The sequence below is a fragment of the Eretmochelys imbricata genome, chromosome 14 (genome assembly GCF_965152235.1).
Source record: "Eretmochelys imbricata isolate rEreImb1 chromosome 14, rEreImb1.hap1, whole genome shotgun sequence".
Lineage (NCBI taxonomy): Eukaryota > Metazoa > Chordata > Testudines > Cheloniidae > Eretmochelys > Eretmochelys imbricata.
In genome coordinates, this window is record NC_135585.1 from 53,485,919 (window position 1) to 53,496,877 (window position 10,959).

The window sequence follows — 10,959 nt, forward strand, 5'->3', positions numbered from 1 at the left end:
TTGCCTTCTGGCATTTAGGGGTCTCATCTTCAAGCTTTTCTCTCCAACCATAAGGGCCAGAAAATTACTTTCTTTTTTCAAATGAGAGTTGAGATTCTTGAGGAATAACATGACTCCAGGAGTTGGAGTTTTAAGAAACACTCCAAATATTGCACAATTAATTCATGAGCTGGCAACACTGAGTATCTAAAATGTTATAGATTCCTAGAATATCGGGCCAGAGTGGGCGACCAGAATCATCTAGTCTGATGTCCTGCATCTCTCAGGCTGTAGGACTTTCCCAAAATAATTCCTGTTTGACTAGAGCATTTTAGAAAAACATCCAGTCTTGATTTAAAAATCTCCAGTGATGGGAATCCACAACTGCCCTTTGGTAAATTGAACCACTGTTCAAATTGTATACCTTATTTTCAGTTTGAATTTGTACAGTTTCAACTTCCAGCCATTGGATATTGTTTTGATGGAATTTGGGTGAAACCTCATTGAAATTGGTGGGGACAATAGCTGCCCTTCAATCAGAATAAATGTAAGAAGCAATTAAGCTTCTTCTTGGAGTGAGCTTAACACTGAAACAATAGGAGCCACCACCCAAAACACAGGTCATATGCAAGGCTTCTCAGAAACTGAGTTGCTTGTGTGGATGGGTTTTGGTGAGTGTTGGCCGATTGAGAGATGTGTCTGGGAGTAGGAACATGCAGCAGCAGCCAAGCAGACAGCAAGATCAGGACTGGAAATGTGTCCCTGAAAGCAAGCAAAGTGAGAGAGCTTTTTGGGCAGAGTGAGGGCCAGAAAAAGGCTTGGAACTGTGCATAAAGAAACTTCCTCCTGTTTGATTCTTGCTGGGTTCTGGGAAAACAGGATATCATGAACAGGCTATGTAAATACAGAGGATTGAATCAAAGACATCCCTTGCTCGTCATCAGTCTCTCTTAACCAAAACAACCTGCAAGGCCTTGAATATTGGGTAACCACTCGGGCTAAAAGGGGTAACAATCTCATCTGATTTTGCCGATTCCCCTACCAAGATTATTTAGCTCTGTTTTAGCATTTTGTAGGAAAAACAGTGTAAAAAATATTGCTGTTTTCTATCTCCTTACCAGAAAAGGTCAAAACCACAGATATCCGGCTGGTAGCTGATTTGCTGTTCAGAGGAGGAGGCTGGGTTTGCTGCAATGGATGAAAAATTCAGCTTCTGTTTTTTGTTCGTCTGTTTTTGCAACCAACTGGTCAATAATCAATCAGGAGGTTGACAAGCTGTTCTGAGGAAAGGTGGTCTCCAGTGGTTAGCGCATGAGCCTAGAATGTGGACAACCAGTGTGCAAGTCCTTTCTCCGCTATGGTAACTCATTTGGTGTCTCTGTGCCTCACGTTCCCCGCTTTGAAATAGGGCTCATAGTACTGCCCTGTTTCAGAGGGGCATAAAATGAGTAAGAGGGGCTCAGATACTATAGTGACGGGGCCATTAAGATACACAGATGGGACACTGTGGATCTGTTACCCATTGGGGGGGTCTTGGGAACCTGATCATTTAACTTTCTGGCTGTTATGACCAGAAATTTGCATCCCAAGTTAAAGTCACCACCCTCACAATGCAGCAGGGGGCATTGCCATAGAGACCGGGAAAGGAGACTTCACCAAAGCTATTCCATCTCTACACACCAATGCAAGAATCTGATGCTCCCAAATCTGTGGGGGAAAAGGGTAGGTGGCCATTTCTAGATTCAAGATGGCCGCCCGCCCCGCTGGCGCCAATTTCCACTGGAAACTTTATCGCCACATCCATTTCTTGCCTCTGGACCATTCAGAGCTGCTTCTGCCAACGCAGCATGGGGCATGACAGGCCAACGCGTCAGTGTGTTTATCGTAACTCCAGTCGCCCAAGTTCCTCCGGGTCTGTAGCATTTAAGGTTCACCTGGGCTGAGAATGTTCAGCCAGCAACCTTAATTTATGAGGGAAGACCACAGAGCAGCAATAGGAAAGAAATTCAGTGGCCACCCCGAATGACGCTACTTCCTGATGTTGGGTGTGTCGGCTGGCTTAGTTCATACATAGCTAGAGAGTTGTCTTTGCACAACACTATCGGGTGGGTGTTTTTGCCTCCTCCGGTACATGCCATGGCTGGGGAGATAGTGTATGCTGATTTAAACCTTCCTGGGGCCAGGCTGTCACCTTCATCTAACGCTCACAGTAAGTGGGGATTGATTGCCTAGTTTGCTGCCAAAATTGGGAGGATTTTAGCTGGGATCCCAGTTTTCTAATAGCTGGTGAGTGCGAAGAGACATTTGGAGTAGCAGTAGACTCTTGTAACAATATGTTTTATACTTTCTTTTGGGAAAGATACAGGGTAACAAAGGTACTTAAGGGGCATAGGGCTGGATTTTTAAAACTATTTGAGTAGGTGAATTTTCAAAAGCACCTAGATTCCTACCACCCGTTAATTTCAATGGGTCTTAAAAGCACCTGGTTGCTTTTGTATATCCCACTATGCTCGTAAATACCTTTAAAAATTTTGCCCTTAGAGACCAAAATCTCGTTGATTTTTAATTCGATGTAGATGCCTCTCTCTCTTAGGAACTATTGAAAATTTCACCCGGTTTATCCGCAGGCTACTTATAGGTTTGTTGTTTCTCTCTCATAGACAGTCTCTGTTTGTTTGTTCTGTGTTGTTTTCCTGCATCTCAGATAGAAGCGATTTAGACTGAGGGTGCATGTTTTGCTCTTTGGATGTGAAAAACCTGACCATTGGGTTGGTCGGCTTGATGTAATTTGGGGAAGGAACACTGGCCTTGTGCCTAAGACACTGGAGTGAGACTTGAGAAGAGAGCTGTGTTCTCCCACGCACTCCCTGTACAACCTGTGCTAGGCACTTAAATAGTAAAGTTTTCAAAAATGCCAATAAATCCCATTTTCAAAGTGACTCAGGAGCCAAGTCCCACTGTCTACCAATAAGGCTTAAGCTCCTAAGTCACTTTGAAAGTCAACAGGACTTGGACTCCAAAGTCATTTAGGCTCCTGCAAAAGCTTTTACCCTTCATCTCTCTCTGCTTCAGTTTCTTCATCTGTAAAATGGGAGGGATTGACAAGACATAATGGACAAGGCATAATAGGTGGATGAGAAAGAAGCAGGTTGGGGATGGGGTAGTAATAAAGACACTATAGGATGTTAAACAGAGTAACTGATAGTACATGGGGTAATTGAAACTGCAACCAACGGGGGCTATGTAAGCACCTCGTTAGCCAGGTGTGCCATCGTTGTGCGAGCTCTCAGAAGACAAAGTAACCAGGTAACCACCCAATTTCCTCCCATTTAATCAAACAGGGAATGTTCTAGAATCCCCTCAGTGCCCACGCTGGCATGGGGTCGTTCTGAAGGTCGGGTGCGCCGGGGTCATCATCCTGCTGGTGATGGTAGCCGTGCTGAGTGCTTGGGGTAAGTCGCTCCAGGCCATTTATTCAGCTGTGTGAGTCTCCTGCAGGCAAAATGCACCATGTTGAAGTCAACGGGGCCACTCGTTTGAGTAAAGACACGTCTGCTTGTAAGATCAAAGCCCCTAACGTTATTTTAACAGAGGATTTTTTTGTGGGGACAATGAGTGCGTGCCATGCGTGTGATGCAGTGGCTGTCGCCCAGAGAGCTCGCTTAGCCTTTTCTTATATTCAGCAGTAACGCAAGGAAGCTACAGGTCAGTGTCCTGTCAGACATGAGCTTAAGTAAGTTAGCATAAGTATAGTTGAGTAGAAGTGGTCTGTGGCCCTTGGCATAGATGAACGGGGAACTAGGAACAGCTTCCACAATAGCAGGAGTTGGAACCTCACGCAACATTGAAGTGATACTGGGCTGGGACATTTTAGGATAGAATCATGGGGCAGATGTCTAACCACAAACTCGCTTGAGAAACAGGGGACGTATAGGATAATGAGTTAAATGGCGTTAATAGGTTAACCTATAGGATAAGGGCACCCCAACATTATGAGGGAGAGGAAGTTAGATTTGGACATGGAAGGCAGGCTGATAGTGCTCCGGCCCTATGTGACGGGGCCACTCACCTCTCGTGAACACCCGGGCCGGCCGGGCGTGTTTGCCCCTGCACTCTGTTTCACATTACCTGTGGTGGCTTCTCACGGTGCCCTCTGTAACGTCTCGGTCTGGCACCCCGTCTCGGGGCTCAGTAAGTCTAACAGAGCCTATCGCGGTACCCTCAGCCCCTCCTGGGCTAACTTCCAATGGTGCCTGCTCTGTACCAGAGCAGTGTACCAGGGCCCCTGCCTGGTGACTCTTTGCTCCATAGAGAGCCCTTCTGACCCCAGCTTTCCAGCTGACTCACTAGTTAAGTTCGACCCTTCTCCCTTTCTGGGGTTAACACGGTTCAATTAAATGCTGACCCTCCCCATGCCTCAGTTTCCCCTCTATTGTGTGATCTCTAGCATCTCATTTCCCCTCTTTCTGCCTCCCTTCCCCTCCTATCCTCTGTCTGTCTGGTCTATGTACTGTCAGGTGCTCAAGGCAGAGGGTGTGTCTGCATTGCATAGCACAGCAGAAGGCCAATATCACTCTGAGTGCTACTGTAACACAAATAATGCGTTTTCTTGTTCAGCTGTAAATCCAGTCTGTCTGCCAGGTGAACTGTGTGTTATGTCCTCATCCCCAACAGGCAGGGCAAAGTGTTACATGGACCAGACGCAGCTGTGGGCTTGGCGCATTAATCTCACATCATCTGCCATAATGAAGGAGGCTTTCTCCAGAGCAGATCAAAACATTTTTAATATAAAAAGGACTTTTTAAAACCCAATTTCCCCACTGTTTTTAAAAACTTTTTGATGAAATTGAAAGCAAAACAAAAAATAGCCTTTTTCTCCCCATTTTTGGGTTGTTCGGGTTTTTTTTTCTCTCTCCCCTTTTTTATTCTTTTTCATTTATCCATTTGCTGATTTTTTTCATGAAATTTTTCAGATTATTTTTTCTGACCTTCATTTATTATCATTTTTATCCTGGTTTTTTCCATCTTTCCTCTTTAACCTTTTTTTTTCTCTTTCTCCTTTTCCTTTTCTAATCACTCTCAGATAATGCCCTGTGTTGTTGAGGGTTTGGGGGTTGGGTTGTTTTTTTTTCTTTCCGTTTTTCGTTTCTTTTCACTTTGCAACTTTTGAAAACTTACAGGGTGGCAAACAGAAAAATGAGAAAACCATGGCCAGCATTTGTTCTGTTGCATTCAGTGGCAAAATGGGGGGAAAGGCAAAAGGGGGAAGGAGAAAAAATGAAAAAAAAAAAAGGGAGGAAAATAAAAATTTGAAAACAAACGTTTTCATGGAAAACATTCAAACCATGAAAAAAATATTTCATTTGGAAACCTGAAGAACAAATCTAACTTTGATGGGTTTTTTTTTTCATTTTCAACCAGCTTGCTTTCTCTCCAATCCTCTTTTCTTTCAGCTCCCTGTAAATTTACCTTTATACCAGCATCACTATAGCCACACTATATCCTAACCCTAACCCTTTAGTTAGTTCAGTGTAAGTCTATCTGTAGACCAGGCCAGAGTCACTGATCTGTCACAACCCCATGCTCTGTCTCTCCTAAGCAATAAGCAGTAACAATCCTTCCCACGGATGCTGTGCTGAAGTTTTTCAGGGCTTCTCTAATAAAGTGGAGGAAGGACCGGCCTTGAAGAGCGACGGTGTCACTCCAAGAACTGGAGGTGGAAGAGAATGCAACGCCAGCCTGGAGGACTTGTTTTTTCGTCTGAAGCAGAGTCTGTGTGATCCGGCCCAGATAAGCTCAGCAGGTAACCTCAGTTCATTGTGGCACGTGTCACACCTGCATCTAAGGGACTGCTGTCTGACCCATTCACCACTGTGCTGTGGGGGGGACCTGTCTATAGGATTTCTCCCTCCCATCTACATCCACTGTGTTGGTACAACTCAATGGTTCAATGTAAACTATGCCCCTCTGTCTGGTGGCTGGCGAGACAGGGTAGGGGAGGTGATATCTGTTATTGGACCAACTTCTGTTGGTGAAAGAGACAAGCTTTTGGGCTACACAGAGCTCTTCCTCGGGGCTGGGAAAGGTACTCTTGAGAGCATGTCGACAGTGCAATAAAACACCTGGGGCTGGCCCATGTTAGCTGACTTGATCTCATGCGGCTCAGGCTTTGGGGCTATAAAATTACGGTGTAGACATCTGGGCTTGAGTCAGCTGGCACAGGTCAGCCGTGGGTGTTTTATCGCAGCGTAGACATCCCCAGAGCATCACAGCTAAATGCCAGGCAGAACAGATTGTTGAGCACAAGTAAACACATCTTGTAAGAGACCGTTCAAGGTGAAGTGGTTGGTTAACACCTCTGCAGTCGTAGGACAAAAAAGAGTTTCAGCTTCTTGTAATAAACCATAAATCCAGTGTCTTTACGAAGACCAGGGGTGTTAGTGTTCAGCCAGGTGTTGAATTTAAGCTCCCAGGCTCGTCTTTTGAAGGTGTCCTGCTGGTTTCCTTTGAGGACAAGGACAGAGAGGGCAGATATAGAGCAGTCGCTCGGTGAAAAGCGTTCGCCGACAGGTGATGTGGTGTTTTCGTCTTTTATCACTTTCCTGCGTGAGTTCATTCAAGAGCGTAGCGATTGTGTGGTTTCCCCCATGCTTTTGAATGCAGCGTGTAGGGCACAGGATGAGACAAACCACGTGTGGCGACAGGCCTGTGCCGGACTCGTGGATCTTGAAAGGGGTGTTGTGGGGGTGTTGATCACCCTAGCAGTGGAGAGGAGGCTGCAGGTTTTGTACCTGTTGTTATGGCAACAGATCTCTCTACGTATCACACAGGCTAGGCTGACAGCTTGTGCCACACGCTCCCAAAGAAACTGCGAAACCACCTGATCAACATCCTCTACAGCAAACAGGGAAAGATTAAGAATGAGCTCTCAGAACTGGATACTCATCTTAATTAATTAGCCTCTTACACTTGGGATGGCTACGTCCACCTTTTCAGGTTCTCGGTATGTCTATGTATCTTCATACTACATGCTCCATTCCGTGCATCCGAGGCAGTGGGCTGTAGCCTGCAAAAGCTCATGCTCAAATAAATTGGTTAGTCTCTAAGGTGCCACAGGGACTCCTGGTCCATGAAAGAGTCAACGCCAGCTACCAGGGGAGGGCAGTGTGATGGAGCTGCAAAGCTGGATACTACAACTCCCATCAGCCCCCTCACCTCTGCATAGCCCCTTCCTCTTGGCCAAGCAGGGACTATATAACATCCCCCAAATTGCACTGCTCCTACCCCTGCCCAGGTGAGGGGAAAGGTTCTGTTTGAAAAGGGGGAGCCACGTGGCAGCAGGAGAGAAGCCCCAGGAACTGTGGGCAGAGCCACATGTGGAACAAGCTGGGAGGGCCGGACATCACAGCTGGGTGCAGGCCTGTGGGGGGCTCATGGGGGAGCAGCAGCGGCTGGGCAGGGAACTGGTGCAAAGGGGCCTCAGGGAGAGACGCTACCTGAGCCTGGCTTGGGAACCCACAAACGCTTATCTGCTGGAGTAGAGACTGGAGCGGAGCGGACAGCCCAGGCACTGGGGATGAAGACCCTGCCTCTCAACCAGACGGCCCGAGGGACCCCCCCAGGGTCCGCTATTGCTCACTTTAAACTGTAACCATGGGTGCTGATTTAATTTTTCCGGGTGGCTATGCCACCCCACGCTCAGCCCTGAGGCCCCGCCCCCACTCCACCTGTTCCCACCCCTGCTCCACAACTTCCCGTGAGGCCCTGCCCCTACTCCACCTCCTCCCACTCCACTCATCCCCTTCCCCTGGCGGGAAAGAATTCCCCAGAGTTCAGAAACTTCAGAAGCATTAATGACCTCCGCCTCTTCCCACTGCCCCCCCGCAGGTGGCTCCGGGTGCAAACTCTGCCCCAGGGAGTGGGTGCTGCACAGGGACAAGTGCTACTGGCTGTCTAACGAGACTGAGACCTGGAACAAGAGTTGTGATGACTGTTCAAGGAAGGGATCTCAAATGTTGGTGATCCAGGACCAGGAACAGATGGTAACGTAGGTTTTATGTCAGGGGCAGAGAGAACCGTTCGTCATGTCTCTGTTCTCTTTGTTACGTGTTGCTATACAGCGGTTCTCAAACTTCATTGCATTACGACCCCCTTCTGACAACAAAAATTACTACATGACCCCGGGCGGAGGAGTGGGGATGGAGTTGGAGCCCAAGTCCCCCTGCCCCGGCCAGATAGGGAGAGCCGGAGCCCAAGCACCGCTGCCCCAGGCTGAAGCCCTCGGGCCACAGCAAGTCATTAAAATGGGGTTGCAACCCATTTTGGGATCCTGCCTGACCCACGGTTCGAGAACCACTGCATGACCTAGCACAATGGGGCCCAGGTAATTGATTGGGGCTCAAAAATAAAAGTTAAAAAGAGATTGGAAGCTAATGTGGATAATGAATATCCAGAGACATCAGTTAATGCATGAAGAGCTTTGTACAGGATAGTAAACCTCCCGCTGCAGGGCTTAAGCCATTGATCTGTTAGAGATCTAGAATCTGTCTACTAGAGATCAGGATGGGAACCAGTGTAGGGTGAGATCCTCCTATGTCTGCTATTGCGGGGCTCTTATGCCTTCCTATGAAGCAGCCAGTGCCGGCCACGGTGGGAGACAGGGCACTGGGCTAGATGGACCCTGCGTCTGATCCCATCTGGCCATTCCTGTGTTCCTAAATTCTACCAGAGCACAAATAACAATACTTATCTAAGTACCTGCCAGCATCTCCATGAAAAGGTAATGGGTAAGAATGTGGTTCAAATCCGAGCAGTGAGTTACAGATATTTTGTTGACAGGTCAGCAGCTCAGAGAGCTTTGATTCTAGATCTATTATGAATAATAATGTCGTCGTCATCATCATCATCGTTTATTTCTATTAAGGTAGCACAACTGGTGGGGCCCAATTAGGATGGGGGCCTCATTCTGTGGGGAGCTGGCTGTGCCCATCGGGAGACATGGTCCTTGAGCCAAGGAGTTTACAATCCAAATAGACTAGACCGTCAAGCAAAGGCTCGTGATCCCAATTTTACAAAGGGGAAACTGAGGCCCAGAGAAGTCGAGCAACTTTCTCCAGCACAGTGTGTTGTGCCGGTTTATTGCCGTTAGATTTTTCTGCACTGCAGCATCTCGGGGTCTGTCTAATACCATGTGCTGCTAACACCGGGGTAGAAATAAAAGACTTCTAGAACAATACCTTCAGCCAGACGCTTCTGTTGCAGGCTTACCTGCAGCCTCTCATACCAGCTGGTCAAAGTGTTTGGATTGGATTAACATTCAACTCTTCACAGAGGAAGTGGACCTGGGCGGATGGTGCCCCTGTCCGTGAAGAACTGTGAGTGTCTCCCGAGTTTTACTATTTCATGTTTAGAAAATGCCTTGCCATGTAATTTGCTGGTTCAGCCCATGCAGAGTGTCCCACACCAGTTCCTCTGGGACTCATAGCAGTTGAGACACAATGTAGGGCACTGGAACGGATTTCACGGTTGACTCAGCTGTTGTGATAATCTAAGACTGCTTTAGATGCCCACTCCTCAAACCGCGGCTTACTTAAGCCTTGCACCGGTGATGCTTTGTGGAAACTGTCCAGTTTAGGACTTTGAGCAAGATTATGCACTCTCCCGGTATCTTTACCAAGTGCAAACTGCATTTTAAATTGGGAGGGGGGCTAGTTGTCGTCTTTGTTGTGTGTTTGCGTCCAGGTTGAACTGGAAATCCAAGGCATGGGGGTGGCAAAGGACTAGCAAAAGAGAGTCAGTCACTTAAGTACCTGACCACTGAAATATATGGAGGAGTTTGGGGTGTGTATCGGGAAATCCCTGGACTTTACCTTTTCGTTCCTAAGATTTGACAGCCCTATAGTGGTTATTTAGCTCTGTAGCTGCTGACATCGATAGGACAGGTGAGCTGGGAAGAAATAAAAGGTAGCAGGCAGGATGCAAGCAGGGCTAGAATGTATTTGGGGCTAACCCTGTGCTGAGGGTGTTTTCCTGGCTGTATAAGTAAAGGGTCTTGTTCTGCTAGCATCCACGAGGCATGTATTTTAATTGGTTCGGCAATGCAACATTCCTGGGTGGGGTGCAGGTATTGAACTCGTGGCCTATGTGCCTAAAAGGCACAAATCACTCCTGTGGGAGCTAAAGGATGCAGCTAGAGCAGCTTAAAGCCACTAGCAGAAACTCCTAATATCTGTCATGCTGCCTCTAGCGGGAGCGAGAGCCAGACCAGAAGCATGGGTGATGGCTCGGCTTTTGTGGCCTGAACACCCAAGCTACACCCGTAATGGGGTCACTTGTGTTGCTTATGATTTGGTAACACGGACAAAGGTTCTCCAGGACCCGCAATGGACCAACCCATTTCCTACAACGGGGCTGTGTGGGGAAAATACAGAGATGAAAGAAGAAACCACAATCTGACGTCCCACAAGGAAGAGCTGCTACAGGCTCGTTAATCAATCGAAACGAACCGACAGTGACTTTCTTCTTCATCCTACAGGGTCCCAAGATTAAGTCAGGCTGAAGCGAACAGCTGTGGACAGTTAGGAAAGACTAGGATTGATTTTGAAATCTGCAGCACGGAATCAAAATGGCTCTGCCAGAAAGCAGCTTTCCTGCTATAGACCGTGGCAGGATTGATGTGGGAAGTAAAGAGTCTTCAGTCCCAGAAAGTATGTTTACTTATAAATGTAATATCAGATTGCTGCATATCTGGGGCCAGAGTGTGAATCCGCCATACTGGAGTCAAAGGGACCGGGACCCCAGCTGACGTACATCTGCACCTTCGAAGTCAATGGTTTTATTGTCCACTAAAGAAAAGCAACCCCAGTGACGCACTGGGCCATAATTGCTAGAGGTTTTCCCCACTCCAGCCCCCCCCAGGAATAAAGAGGACACGCACCTTCCCCCAGGGATGGCAAAGCCAGGGAGCTAGTGCCCCCGCAA

General features: G+C 47.5%; 1 protein-coding gene across 1 annotated transcript; it reads left to right on the top strand.

Annotated features, from left to right (window-relative positions):
* Positions 1-2,001: 2,001 nt before the first annotated feature.
* On the top strand, positions 2,002-10,670 carry LOC144273957 (killer cell lectin-like receptor subfamily B member 1B allele A). Its single transcript, XM_077832683.1, has 6 exons — positions 2,002-2,188; positions 3,321-3,431; positions 5,579-5,782; positions 7,867-8,021; positions 9,241-9,353; positions 10,514-10,670. Exons 1-6 carry the CDS (start codon positions 2,002-2,004, stop codon positions 10,635-10,637), a joined length of 894 nt encoding a protein of 297 aa, XP_077688809.1. The 3' UTR covers positions 10,638-10,670.
* Positions 10,671-10,959: the final 289 nt, after the last annotated feature.

What these genes read in the sequence shown, in the direction of transcription:
- LOC144273957 (XM_077832683.1), top strand. Translation starts at nt 2,002, where the DNA reads ATGACGCTACTTCCTGATGTTGGGTGTGTCGGCTGGCTTAGTTCATAC. An exon ending in AGCCGTGCTGAGTGCTTGGG is followed by an intron (nt 3,432 to 5,578) that starts GTAAGTCGCTCC and finishes GTCTCTCCTAAG; the next exon opens with CAATAAGCAGTAACAATCCT. An exon ending in GCCCCTGTCCGTGAAGAACT is followed by an intron (nt 9,354 to 10,513) that starts GTGAGTGTCTCC and finishes TTCATCCTACAG; the next exon opens with GGTCCCAAGATTAAGTCAGG.